Source organism: Chironomus tepperi, unplaced genomic scaffold (genome assembly GCF_022539635.2).
Source record: "Chironomus tepperi strain 1889 unplaced genomic scaffold, CSIRO-AGI_Ctep_v1 contig_137, whole genome shotgun sequence".
Classification (NCBI taxonomy): Eukaryota; Metazoa; Arthropoda; class Insecta; order Diptera; family Chironomidae; genus Chironomus; species Chironomus tepperi.
The window spans coordinates 2,279,527-2,295,349 of NW_027226259.1; the positions used below are offsets into that span (position 1 = coordinate 2,279,527).

At 27.4% G+C, this 15,823-nt stretch overlaps 1 protein-coding gene across 2 annotated transcripts in view; it reads right to left on the bottom strand.

Annotated features, from left to right (window-relative positions):
- LOC139087742 (irregular chiasm C-roughest protein-like) overlaps positions 1-15,823 on the bottom strand; it is a 114,099-nt gene that overhangs the window by 4,142 nt on the left and 94,134 nt on the right. For both annotated transcript variants that reach the window (XM_070636643.1, XM_070636642.1), the window contains 2 exons: positions 2,554-3,382; positions 2,308-2,471 (listed from right to left, as the gene is read on the bottom strand). In XM_070636643.1, the coding sequence (XP_070492744.1) occupies positions 2,308-2,471; positions 2,554-2,968 (579 nt within the window). In that variant the 5' untranslated portion in view covers positions 2,969-3,382. The remainder of the gene's footprint in view (positions 1-2,307; positions 2,472-2,553; positions 3,383-15,823) is intronic.

The following is a 15,823-nucleotide window of genomic DNA, read 5'->3' on the forward strand; positions in this document are numbered from 1 at the left end:
TAAAGGAAAAAAAAACTATAAAATAACAACACCATCTCATTAAAATTCATCTCCTGTGACTTACTTTTAACTATAAACTTTTAATTTTTATCTTTTCAGTGAAAACTTTAAAATTTTTTGAAAAGAGACGCCGGAATAAAAGGAAAATGGGTGCAAAATTGAATATAAGAAAATAAAAATGTTTGTAGGATATTAAGCAACGAAGAGAAAAGGAAAGTCGAATAGAGTAGTTGATAAAGTTGTGTTGTATATGAAATGAAAAAAGTTTTTAAATTAACATGACTACAGAGAGAAATTCCACGAAGAAGCTTCTTGCTTATGCCACTAGTAAATCTTGGTTGTTGTGTTATATTCCTTTAAAGTTTTATATCTAGCTCATTCGTGCGATACAGTTGCTTCTGTTGTTGCTTCTTAGAGAATTCTTACTTTTTTTTTTACCTCATGTCACTTTCATTAGGAATGAACGGCATAGAAGTAGCGCATATTCATATAGTCCCAACAGTAATAGCTACTGTAGCATCTTCACATGTACACAAATTTATTTCCTCCGTTTCTTTACCATGTATTTATGTGTGTACTATACTTGTTTTTTTATTCATAATGAAGAAACTTAGATTTAAATTTCAAGATACACTTGTTTATCTCCTTTTCAGTTTTTTATACTTTTTTCTGCAATTGCAATGTTTTAACTTTTCCATTCTCCTGTACTCTTTCCTTTATTTAAGTCCCGCATTGAAGTTTTCCTTTCATTTCTTTCCCATTGAAATAAACAATGGAGCATATGAAAAACAGCAGCAGTAAAAGCATCTCAAGAGAGGAATGCAAAATGAAAAAAAGAAGAAAAGTTCTCCTTTTTTCATCTATACTGTAATAGCTTACTCTCTCTTCTTTTCTTACCAAACTATCTTATTATGAAAGTATTTTCATGAGAAAGAAAAGAAAGCATGAAGTATGGATGGGTACAAGGAAGCACAGTGAAAAAAATGATCAAATAATTTTCAAAAGTTGAGTAATTTTTATGATTTTATTATTATGATGAGGGATAAAGTGGAAGCAAAAAATCTGCTGTTGCGATGTATTTATGTATAATAGAAATAACTTTTTAGTCTCTTTTTTGTGGTTGATTGAAGAAGTTTGAAGTTTCCAAAGTTTTAGTGATTTTTTTTCCTATCTCGTTTTACCTTAATTCGTAAAGTTTTTTGAAGACTTATAAATTGAAAAAAAAAAAAAAAAGAAACGAAATAAATTTTCATGTTTCTTATTATGGTTCTTTGAGCTCAACAGTCTGGATTTCTTTGGGGATTTTCTTCAAATGGGCATCATTTGTTTTTGCAATGTACTGTGTCTATTGAGGATTCTTTTTTATTTCTTTAAGGTAAATTAAATTTGAATTTATGGCTCTAGATTTCTTAAACGAAAATTGAAACTTGAGAAATCTGTGGATACTTTAGCTACTAAATCTTCACAAATGCCTTATCTTCGGATGCATAAATTTAGAAAAAATTTAAACTTGAACATTTCATTATTCTGTAGGGGATTTAAAGGATTTCTTGTTTTTACATTCTTAGCAAATTTACAATTTAACGGTCTATTTAAAATTTAAATAACTTTATTATTCAAAGACATTTTTCATCAAATTTTAAGTTTAATATTTATATATTTTTGTTATAACTTGTACACTTGAAAAACTTCAATATCAAAAAAAAGATCTATAAATAAATTGAAAACCATTCTTATCACAAAGTTAATCTCAACTTTTTATACCCGAGCAGATTTATAGTCTTCAATTATTTTTTTTAAAGAATATATTAATCCTCGATTTTGTTTAGAAATTTAAAGAGAAAAAAAAGAAATGAAAAATCGTTAGAATAATATGAGTTTTTCATAGGGGGAAATGTCACATGAAATCAATTCCCAATACAAGCACAAGACCATGAAAAGAAATTGAATAAAGAGTATGGAATGTAGTAAGAAATATAAGAGTAAACATAAACAAAAAATATGGGGAAAATTTTCTTTAGTTCTCTTAAGGGACGTAATTCTCCTCGTCTTTTTGATAGAACAAAAAAAGGAAGAAATAGAAAGATGGAAAATCGAAAGAGAGGTGGCAAGTTAAATTCTTAAAAATTCCATTGGCTTTTTACACAAAAAGGAGTAAAGAATTGAAAATGGCATTCCATTTCACAAAATAAATGAATTGGAAATAAGATTAATGATAATGGGATTTGCTGTCCTGACAACATTCACATATACATACATACAAACTTTTAGATACTTTTACATAAGGAGTTCAAAAATCAAACTCACCTCAGCTGGTGGCTTTCCACCCAATGATACACACTCCAATTCGATTTCTCGGTCTTCAGTCGTAACAATTTCTTCTATGCTCGAATTCCCTTTTACAATTTTTGGATGCTCTGGTGGCACTAACACAGTGATTTGTGCGCTTCTTGAACGAATTGCTGGTGCTCCTATATGAATTAGATTAAAGATTTATGTTTGAATATTTAGATAAAAAATTGAGATTGAATAAAAATGTAAATTATTGCTTACCATTTGCACCTGCACTAACTTGACACTGATATCGTGCATCATCGTCAAGCATCGCTGGAAAAATGTCAAGAGAAAAGTCACCTTCCTCGTCACTTCCGACCATTGAATAGCGTTCATATCCACTGAGATTTCGATGAACGCCCAATCCAAAATCGTCCTTTGTCCATTGAATGAGTCCTGTCTTATCGATAACACGACATGGCAATGTAACACGAGAGCCAACAATAGCTGTTTGATCTTGTGGTTCCATTGCAAATCGTTGAAATTGTCTCTCTTGACTATTTGCACTATTGTGATATTTTGCAGTTGTTAATGGCAATAAAATGAACAATCTCAATAACAATAGGCAGAGAAAATGCAATCCACAATTCCTGCTGTTTGTATTAATTCGTTTCGATAGAAACATTGTTGTCATGTTGTGGAGAAAAAGTGCATGAAAATTAAAATTGTCGACTGCGTTTTAATTAAAATTAAAAAAAAAAACTTTTCCAGACAACTTCAGTACGCTTTTTGAGAATTATGTTGAACTTTCTTCCTTTCTTTTTGTCTCTCAAAGGATTTTCTCGGAATGATTGATTTTTTTTCTTTAGAAAAAGCTTTCTCGATAAAAAAAAGTTATGATGATTGTAGTTCACATGGGATTTTCATTTAAAAGTCTCAATATATGATATGCTATGCATAAATTTATTTCTCTTGTTCTCAATGAATTTTTAAGACTTCATTTAATGTTTCATATACATTGTTATTAGATTTGAAAATACTTCTTCCCTCTTGCATTTGCATTTGTAGATTTTCGCACCCGGTAATCAATTGATATCAGTATGATAATCTAAAAGGAATGGAAAATATAAAGAAGAATAAAAATTTAGTAAAAAAAAATTTTAAAATCTTTCAATTTTACGCATAGAATCATTATTGATTTATTCAAACGACAAGAACGTTTTGGAGTGAAACCACAAAATTTATTTTTGGCAAAGAAAAACCTCAACAAATGATGTTTCAATGGAAATTTCAAGGAGGGCACTGAGGAGAAGAATATACATGTAAATAAATAACAGATAAACGATCAAATGGGGAATAATATTTGGATGTATTTCGCATACAAAGCATTGTTGGAACAATCGTTATGTCTCTCTTATTCAATATGTATCCATCCCGCATTTTATTATTTGAAGACCTTATCCACCCATTCAATTCTTTTTGCTCGTCTTTTTCATTTCACGAGAATCAGAAAAATAAAAAGAATGAGAAGCGACGGATTTTTCGCCCTTTCTTGTTCACACAAAATGAAGAAAGTATATTTTTGACTGAGAATTTTTAGTGAAAATTGTTGCTTAATGTAATCTCATGATATTTTGGAATGTTTCTTTCTCATTTTTCTTCATCCACATCTTCTCTTCCAACAAAAAAAAAAAAAAATCGCGAAAATTCATATGAATTTCAAAACCATAAATTCGTTTCTTTATTTGAAAATTTCTTTCTTTCGTATCGTCTTCTTTATCTTATAAAAGCATGCATAGGTATGGCGCTTGGAAAAATCCCAGTTGGGAATAATAAATTTATCTCACATCTCTGCGTTTACACGCGCTTATTCTTTATACGCATTTGTGTGCAAATTTCATTTCATTTTTTTTTCTTATCATTCTCGTCAGCTTTTCTTTTATACTTTTTGTAAAAGAATATCAATTGAGTTATCGTTCGTTCATTTTCAGAGTTTTTCTTATCATATGCATTCTTATCTCTATCTCATCATCTATTAAATAAAATAATGTTAAGTTAGATATCATTTCGTATTTTTCGTAAGTCATGTATCGTTTGTTACATATATGATTGAAGATTATCTTAAATTAATGTTGAGGATCCTCTTTGAGGTTTTTGTAAAACAAAAATCAGTCACAAAATCTTTAAAACAAGAAATAAAAATAGTAAGAATTAAGATATATTTCGTTAAGTTGCGAATACAATTCAATGTGGAAGTTGAGGAAAAGTTATAAAGAAGGTTTCGAAAATACTTTAGAAAGTTTCTATTCATCAGGTCAAGTGTCATTATAAAACTATATTTTATTCTATCCAATTCACCATAAGTGTATCTTTCATACAAAATTGAAAAAGAAAAGCAGAAACGAAAAGCTATTTAATGTGTTGTAGTGAAACAAACAGATTCAACAACTTTCATAATTCTTCCTTTTCTTCTTTTTTGTTATCAGATTTTAGTTCTACATTCTTTGCTCCTCTCATCACCAATAAATGAATGAATGGAGTGGAAAGAAAGTTCTTTCATTCTTTCTCTATACTCTTTTTTTTCTATAGAGCAAAAAACAGACACAAAAGTGAAAGAATAAAGTATGACTTTTTATTGCACAATATTTTTCAAAAAGGCGAACAAAAAGCACAACTATGTGCACCATATGACAAATAATAATGTTGATGGAAAATTGTTGAAGAAAGGATATCTTAATAGCACATCATCAACATCATCATTATTGTATGATTTTTTTGTTATGAAATAAAGTATGAGTAATAAAGTGAAATTTGATATCATGAAAATATATTTTGGTCAATCATAGAATAATTATTTAACATGTAACTAATTGCCTCAATTATTCGAACGTGTTATGAGATAATTCGATTATTTCCTTTCAATTGAATTTACTACTTCTCGTAACAACCAGTCGAAATGTAAAATAAATTTCAATTTTTCGCTTAATTTATGCTGTAATGGCATGCATGTATTCATAATTTTTTTATCTTAATGGAAAAATCAATTTTCAGGTAAAATATTTTTTCTTATGCTTTCGCATTTAAATTTTTACTAATAATTTCAGATTTAAGTATAATATTTTTATGTTCCAATAATTTAACGTATGCTTCAAAGTTCAAAATTTGCTTTCATATATTGATTAAATAAGATTACAACTATTAATTATATAAAAGCTAGATAAAAGCTATCGTTTGTAAGATGAAATTATGAAAAACCAAAATAAATTTAATTTTATCTACAATTTAATGATTTAAATAACATTCAAAAAGAAATGTTTCAAAGATAATGACATTATAACTTTATGGTATATAACAAAACAAGCAACTTTATCTTCAATTTTATTAAAAAAAAAAAATAATAAAAATTTGAGGATAAATATTCTTGGGTCTTTGTTGAGACAGAAAACCAAATAATTAATTTTTATCCATGTGGAGTAAGCCATAAAATTTCAGCCGACTTATATTGTACTAGCTTTTACAAACTTTTGCTTGAATCGAAATTTCAAGTTCCTTTTTGAAAATTTGAAACTATTATCCAGTGCTATGACATAACTATGATAATATTAGAAATATTTGGAGCATTCATATTGTTTAAAAAAAAAAAGAAAAAGGGTTTTAGTATCTGTTAAAACTCTATATTTGTAAGTTTAATTAAAAATACCTTTTTTGTAATAAGTAAACATTCATAAAGCACATTTATTATACTTTTTGTCATATACGGAAAAAGGATATTTGACAAATTTAGAACTTGTTTTGAGATAAATTTAATGTACAAAGAAAGTTAATGACTGTTGAAATCGTTTTCTGTGGTATGTTTATGGCATGTTTAAACATCCTTGGGAAAATGTAGAATAATCTCGTCAATTTATAATATTCCTGTTCTTTGTACATAATATATTTAAGATTTTAAAACATTAAATTTTTTAGATTTTTAAAATAAAGAAATTTAAATTGTAAAAAAGAATTAATTTTTTTTTCACATTATCCTATTTAGAGAAAGACAACCCTTTTTGAAAGTATAGAAAAACTGATTCTTAAATGCATTTTCATGTGTCTCAATACTATAAATCTTAAAATCCCATTTCTATTTCATTTTCTCGGTCTTGTTTCCTCATCAAATTTAACTATTTATCATCATTCGAATCCCTTTTCTTAAGTAAAATGCCAAAAGCTATTGTATAGAAGGAAATGAATATTAAATATAAATGAATGGATTTATGGAGGCATTGTTAATGAAAATTGAAAGACAACTAAGAAGAATAAGTATATATGAATATATATTTACACATATATGAATTATTATTAAGTAAATAAGTATGAAACATCATTTTATTGTAATCATCTCATGCATGATTCATTGTGTAATTAAAATACACTCTAGAGCATGAATAATGAAATAAATGACGACGATATTATATGTATTGACATTGTCATCACTATATTCGTATGTTGTTGAGAAGAACAAATCAATGCTGCCAAATGCGAGAAATAAAATGTATCCCAGTGGCATTCTTTTCTTGAAATATTAAACGGTATAAATAATTTTTGTTTATTGAAATAATACTCAGAAAATATGAAAATCATGTTTAAAGTATAATTGAGGTAAAAATTGAAAGAATAATAAATTTGTAGGTGCTTTATACTGTATTTCAATGTTTTTATATTAATAATGATAAAATTAAAACAACAAAAAATATGGATAAAATAAAATAAATATTCCCTACCAGAATGATTCAATTCGGGTATCCCTTTTCAAGTCTTTATCTAAGTTTAATTAACCTTCGTTTGGGGGATTAGAGTTAGTATTTGATGAATAATTCAGCCATGCTTTTCTATGTATATATTTATAAACAGTATAGATAAATTTTCAGTTTTCAAAAGGCATTTTTTTTTGTATCATGTGCCCTATTTGTAATCTAATTTCCTGTTGGGACTAATGTTTTCGTTTTATTAATTAAGAAATTTAAAATAATTTAGCTTTTAAAGATATTCACAGAAAAAATGAAAAAATATATATCTGAGAAATTAAAAAATAAATTTTTATGAAAGTGAAAATTAATTATAAAGAAAGATGGTATTAAAAGAACCATATTGAAGTTAGGCTTTGAATGATGATATTTCGTATAAAATAAAAATTTTATATGATAAATTTAATTTTAAAATAATTAATTTGTCTTCACTTGGTTGGTGGCAACATTTTAATATGTGCCGATCGGGATATCCTTACAATGAAGAAAATACCACATAGAATTTCACGCCAAGGATATTAATTTTCACGTAATTAAAGCAACATATTACTTACATTGACATGAAAAAAGAAAAAAAAAACATTATGTGACATTTTTTCTCAATTTTTATGACACCCACTCCATAAACATTCCTTTCTTTTCTTCCATTTTTTATTATTAAATTTTAATGACCTGTAAATTTTTTTGCCTTTATCATAAAATTGTGTTCCTTCCTTTTTCACGGCAATCGTAAAAATGTATCTTCTGCAACATTGAGTCAGTGTGTATTTATGAGAGAAGGAAATTTTCTTTTTAATACTTTTTGACGTGCACGATATTAAATAATAAGTCGTAGATAGATTTTTTATGGTATTGTTACATTCAATACACACATTTGACAATACACAGTCATGCTGAGAATGCTGCTATTTTAAAATTTAGTGATTTATTACAATATAGATTTCCGTAAATAATCTGACTGTCAATACAAAGCGCGACATGAATACAAGAAGGAAGGAGAGAAAAGGAATGTTAGAGGAAGGCATTGATAATTATATTTTATTGACAAATTTCCATAAATGTAGACGACACAATATGAAAATATAAATATATTTATTGCATTTATTTATATTTTTTGGGCGCTTGAAAAAGGCATGAAAGGAATTATTGGAATCAATAATTGAATTTGCATAATGTTGATAAATTTCATATTGAGTTGGATTGAAAAAGAACATTTTCAAAAATAAATAACTAATTATTTAGAATTGAAAGCTTGTCGGAAATAATTAAAAAGAATATTATAAAAAAAATACACATTAATTAAAGAAGAAGTTAGTTGCTAATTAACATCAATTATGTGATGATACAAGATTTGTTATTGCTTAATAATGCTAAAGAAAAGGAAAATTAAGATATATGGATTATTTGTCTTCCATATTTGCTTTTCATTCTATTTACTCATTCGACAAATAATGTTCTTATTTTCGTTTTTTGTCTTTCCTTCTATCTATGAATTAAATTGTCAGAATGTAACAGGAAAAGTAAAGAAAAGAAAAGAAAAACGAAGAATGAAAAACTTTTTCTATGATTTACGAGTTCAAAAAAATCCTAATTCATTATCTTGACAAATCTAACTTTGCTTCAAAATCTTTCGGCAACAATCTATTTGCTCATTGAAATGAAGTAATAAAGTGAACATGATAAGCAAATTTACAATAAATTCTAAATTACTTATAAAAAGAAAAACTTAATAAAAGAGTAACTCGGGTGAGAATATTCATTGTAAAACTTTTACATAAGAGTGATGATTAAGATTTACTATTGTATTAAAAATGTAACATTTTATCATCGTTGCTAAAAACTACTAAAAACTTTCAACTGTCTAAAATCAAGAAATCTTCTCCCTAAACTATACAGTTTTTAACACTTTGAAGATTGTAATCAATAATATCATCATCACTTTAGAAGTGAAACATTTCCGATCATATTATTTATTCAGAAGTTCTATAAGCTTATATTAACATGTCACAGTTAATCATGTAAGTAAAAATATCTATGTAATTAGTAATAAATAATTAAGAAAGTTTTCGTATTTATCCCTCTTAAATGAATTCTTAAAAATTTGTACTAAATATCCTTGTACACTGTACTAAATAGTCTCTAAAATAACTCGGTAAAAAATTGGCTCGAGCTCTCTAACTTTTTTAAAGTACAAAATTTTCTCACTAAGAAATTATTTCGGAAAATTTCAATTTTTTTTTTATTTTTTTTTTAATCGTTATCTTTATTTACAATATGTAGGGGTATACTAATGCAATAAATCTAGCCACAATTTGTGTGCCGCGAATACACATACCGAATAGTGTGACTAGAAACAGCGAAAAAGTACTCGAAACCGACTAGACTTCCCTACGATTGAACCCGAGTCGTTAGAACGGTAGCCTATCGCTCTAACCACATCGCTTAAATTAAAATTTTTGAGGCTTTTTCTTAAAAGTTTTTGTTTTGCTTCTGACAAGGACAAAAATGGAATCATTTGAAAATGAACATCAAGCCATTTATATTTTATAATTTTAGTGGGGTAATTATTGAAATTTTAACTTGTATTTATTTTTATTGAGAACAATCTCTTAGGTCATACGGACATAAATAAATTGTAGGGAATCAAAATGTCAGAAAACAAAACTGCTAAGGAAAACAAAAATAAAAAAATAGAAATAAAGTAGAATTTTCTAAAGAAAAAGAAGTGAAAAAAGAAAAATATGTTATTTTTTTTTCTTTACACTTGAAATATAGCAAAAAATGCAATTGAATGTGGAACAGCTTGTAAACATTTAATGCTATTTTGCTCATTGTGCACCTTGCCAGATATATTGCCAGTTATTGATTTTTCCACCTTTATTGAGTTCTATTGTCGATAAGTAGAAATGGTATAGAACATCGAACAATGAAAAGAAATTGCATATTGACTGCTATTGCTGTAGCATTTTCAATGGCTTGGAAGTATGTAGAGAAGTACATTGTCCATTTCTCCTACCATGTTTTTTTAAGAAAGTATGTAGATATTATTGTGTGGCTTGTAGATCGATTTGTTCACTTCATCAAATGTTTTTGTACTATTGGAATTGTACAAGTACTTATTCCAATTTATAATTGAATTCGCACAGCACAAGAGGGAAATTCCATTTTATATTCTCTTTATTTTTCAATTCTTTCTAATTTAATTTTGTAACATCGAAATGATCGAGGAGTTAAAATTTCCTTCGACTGAATTGCTTTTTTTGTGTCGAGACGCCACGTTCAGTCGATTTTCTCTTTTTGTCTCTCTCACTCTTACACATCTATTTTTAGAGTATGTACATGTTGAAACATTAAAAAAATCCAATTGCTACCTGAATGAGTTTTCATGCTCATTCCGGACGTAATTGTCGTTTGGAGGTAATTTTTATGTAATATCTCTCCCCCCAACAATCATCATACCTAGCATATTAAATGCTATTATTCCATTACGATTCCCTCAAATCCATTAAAATTGTATTTTCTCAATATATTTTTCTGTCTCATTCTCTTCTACATGGCTAACATTGCTCGAATGATGCTTTTTGTTTTTGTTACCCTCTGCTTGTTCTACTATACTAGCTTTTTGGTATAAAAAACGTTAACATATATTATTGAAGCGCATTATAGAAGATGTATGATTGTGCGATAAAATTTGTGGAAGGTTACAGAGAGATTATTAAGAACAAGTTTATTGATTTAAACATTTAATTATAAAAAAGTGCACTAAAAATATTCTTAACTATTATATAGGTAACCACTCGTGACCAACGAAAGCACATTTTCTGCATAGAAAATCAGAACATATGAAGTTATGATTAAGAAATGCAAAATCGAAATAAAAAACCCAAATGTAAAACGCTTAAACCAAAGAATTCCGGCTGAATATGAATTTTGCTCTTATTTCATCTAAAACTTCAAAAAACGTTCAAATAGCTAGCCAGTCAAAAACTGTTCACATTATCATGAAAACATAAAATTGGATCATAATTATCATTTTTGGATAGTTCGATTTTGAGAAGATGTATTTTCCTGAACATATGAAAATAATTGCAAAATAATAAAAAAAAAATTGAAGAAAAATACTTCCAAAAATACATTGATTACCCTATTTCTTTTAATGACATATTTACTAAAAAAAGAAAAGCAAGAAACTTTATTTTCTCAGTTATTTCTTTTATGTTGGTCAGTATTGCAGCGATCCATAAAAATCAATAATGATTTCAAAATGTCCTATTCATTTTGTATATTTTTTCGCTTCACCATTTTTTCCCATTAGCGATTGCTTGTCTTTTTTCTATTACTCTCCCTCGATCGTATTGTTTTCGAAAAAAGCCACATTTGATAGCGTGTCAAACGATAATATTCATTTAATGTAAACATTATCATTGAATTTTATGTGTTTTCATTCGAATAGTGAAAAAGGAAAAAGAAATTTCCATTTTTTACCTTCTGACCTTTCTTACTGCACAATTTAAAATCAATTTTTATTGCTATTTATAAAGGCATGAAATTGTTAATAAACAATCTTGATTTCGAGTGCTTGTTAATCAATTTCACGAAGTTTTTTATTTTCAATAAATTCCTGTTTATACTATGCAAGTGTTGTTTTCCATGTACATGTTATATACATGCACATCTATATGATGCTCGAGAACACACAGATACATAAGAGGAAACACTAAGTGTGGGGAACATAGAAATTAACATTAAATGAAACAAGAGCAGATGAATAGGAAGAGGAAAAAGAGTTTCGTGTTAATTCAAAACAAAAATTGATTATCACGAATCATTATCATAAAACCAATTAAATGAACACAACACAATATGGAATATTCATTTAGAAATATTTTTGTAGGAATCAGTTCATAATTAATTATTCATATACTATAGAGGATATTTTGTTAGGAATTTTTGAGAATCCGTTGGCTTTTCATGTCAATATAGTTATTATTAATTCATGTTTTTCTTGCTTTGGTGACATTTTCATATAGATTGCTTTGTATAAAGATATATCTGTTGATATTTTTGTTTGTTGTTATTAAATTGAAGGTACAATTGAATAGAAATTACTAACGCAAATGCATGTCCATAGTGTAATTCATATCTACGTGTAAGTATCATACATTCAAAAATTAACATTCATAACCATGCTTTACATTACTATATATTAAAATATTAAAATATGTAATTTGATGACTCCAATATTAAAATTGTAATATATATTGTATACTTAAGCATACATTTAATTGTTGTAAAAAATTACAAAAGTCCTCGTGTTATTGATCGAGGGACTTAAGCGCATTTTTGTCCCAGCGATCAGTAATTGATTAATAAGTCACTTCCAGAAATAAAACACAAGATCCAGTAAGATCCACTTCACTTCCAGAACTAAAACACAAGATCCAGTAAGATCCAGGTCACTTCTAGTCCTAAAAATCAAGATCCAGTAAGATCCAGGTCACTTCTAGACCTAAAAACCAAGATCCAGTAAGATCCAGGTCACTTTCAGAACTAAAACACAAGATCCAGTAAGATCCAGTTCACTTCCAGAACTAAAACACAAGATCCAGTAAGATCCAGTTCACTTCCAGATCTTAAAAACAAGATCCATATAAAACTTCCACAAATTTAAGAACTTCATCATTTAACGGATTTTCATAATTCAAACCTCATAACGGTCAAAAAAAATTTAAACATTGTTCAGTAAACACTGTTAAAACATCGACAAACATTGAAAAACACTGTAAAACAATGAAAAAACGTGTTGTTGTTTTTGTTGTTGTTGTATATGAAAATGAAAAACTGTTAATTATAGTATTTATGCGTTGATTTGAGACTTCTAAATGACCGATAACCCAATAACTTGATAGAACGAAGCTATTAAAACAAACCAGAGCTCTCTACGATGTCTAGTTTTCGAGATCTCGCGTTCCAGCCGAACGAACGAACGAACGAACGAACGAACGAACGAACAAAGTGCATTATTAAGCTACCTTTTTGAAAACAAGTTTCAAAAATGCGCTAAAAATGCTTACAAATTCCCACAAATGATTTTTTATTTTAGCAACTCTGCTTTATAATATATTTCAATAAATCAATCACTTTGGATGGGAGCTTATAAAATAAATATTTCAAATAATGTGAACAAATTTGAAATTCATTCTGCACTAATGAGGTCATATTATTCATATAATGACGGAAACTTCAAGAAAATGTAGAGTAATGCATATTTATCTTCATATCATCGCAAGCGTACATGTTATCTCTGAATGATATGAGATTATTTCATGAATATAAATTTATGAACCTATTGGCACTTTAAAATTAATGGAAATTGATATAGGATAAATTAATATAAATGACGATCTTCCTAATAATAAGTCGATTTTTATAATATGTATATTTGTTCTAGTTACTTATGTATTATTTCAATTGAAATGTAAGTATGTACCTTTTGTTCATTGATTTATTATATGAAATTATTAAATCGCCTTTTGTTATTGGTTTTAGATATGACATATTGTATATTTTAAAAATATTTCATGACTAGTAAGTAGAATGGAATGGTTTTTCAAACCAAAACATTGACGTTGATGTTTAAGTGTATAGGATGTTTTAAGGATGAATAATAAAAACATTATAATAAATGATAAAGAAGATGAATATATTTAGTAGACTATTAAGGATCTTTTACGCATATATAAGAAGGAAGTAAGGCTTTATGTAAAAAAGGAATATTCTCCTTTATCCTCGATGTCTACATAAAAGATATCTATAAAATGGACTGTAATAGCAACAACCTATTTTTTCTATACAATTCTTCTCTGAGCATAAATTTGATAAAATACGCATACTAAAAAATCCTTTTGCCTCTCGACTGATTTCCATTTTTATATCAGGTAAACAAATATATTAAATCCAATATATTGGATCACTTTATACACTCATAAAGATAAGGTGCCTTGATAAAGACAGCAACCAGCATATTTTCATAATTTTTCTTATTTCTTCTGCTTTATTCATTGCTATGGTTGTGCTTGTACATTCAACAATTTAAAAACCTTTTTTGCCTTCAACTTTTGCATACATTTGAAGAGAGCGAGGAAAAAACTTTTTCTTCCTTTCCTCCCCCTGAAACCTCAGCCTTCGAAGTTTCCACCTCAATATTCATATCCATAATATGTTATGCTATGTATTATAGGAACGAGCATATATAGTTGTGTGAGAGAAAAAGAAATAGAGGAAAAAAAGGAATTTTTTTTAGAAGGGTAATAAAATTTGCATAATAGAAGAATGAGTTGAATTAACTTTTTTTCTCTTGCCAATGAATTTTTACAAGTTTCAATATCAATGGTAATATTGTATGTGTACAGTTGTTATCAGTGAAATTGGCAGTTTAACACTTGCTTATTTTCACTATCATTTTTTTTTTCGTATGTGTTAAATTATTTATTTTATGTTTTCTAGAGGTTTCGAATAATGAGAATTCATCAACTTCCTAGTCAAAATTTATAAATTACTCGAATAGGATTAATTTTTTAATAATAAAATAGCATCGGCTATCTTGGATAACTAATCTTTCTTAATCGTTATTCTAAATGGCCGTAGCATGTACTTAATTAGGAAATTAATGTTTGCCCTGATTTTTTTTTATATATTTTATCTCTTCAGAAAAACGATAAGAGATGAATGTCAACTTGCAAAAAAATAGTTATATAAAATTAATGATAAAAAATGCTAGAAACAGTCGTATTTCCTTAAAGCAATCATTTATAAAATTATTATAATATTATCAATCAATTGTTGAAGTTCCTATTAGACATAAATCATTTTTTTCCTTTCATCATGTACGATGAAAGATTATTCAAATTATGATATGGATCAATAAATTTGTTGTACAATATGTCGTATTATTAGTAATTGTTTTAAAATTTTAGAAATAAAAATTAACTCTAATAAGTTTGTCCAAGTTATAAGATTTTCTTTCAGTTTGCATAATATATTTAATTTATGAAATGAACCAAATTGTGTCAAATAAAATGTTACACTAATGAAATTTAATTTATCCAAATCTGGTTGTTTACACCGAGAAAAAAAAATCCGTATTTTTTGAGTTCCTTCAAAACGTAAAATATCAATAGAAACATAAGTAATACTTTTCATAAAGTTTCACGACCTTTTCCCTTTTCATACATCGTGACATAACACGATTCAACAATTTATTTTCTCAGCTACAAAACGAGCAGCAATTTTTAAAGTTCAATGAATTGACTTTTCGCATGCGAATTTTTTTCAATACTAAAAGTCATCCGAAAAAGTTTTCAGATTTCCCGCAATCTCACACTCCGAAATCATAGCAAATTGGGCAAGCAATTGATCACATGTATTCATAAAAAATTACTCTTGTCAAGGTATGACTAAGATTTTTTGCGCTATATCAAATTGGTTGAATTCCATAAACGAGTCACGAATTCAATTTCAGACTCGCAATGTCTTTCCGTGAAAAAAATTCATTCTTTGTTGTGACATGAATTTTTCAAGCGTAAAGATGTAATGTATTAAAATGTCTATAATTTTTTTATACCTTTTATTTATAAAAAAACCTTGAGAATTAATTTTATTCATTCTATTTCACTTTTTTGTTTTGTAGAAATGGTCCAGCGATTCATCATCAAAAAACAATCAACTGTAAATAATTGTATTTTGTGAGGAAAAAATAAAAA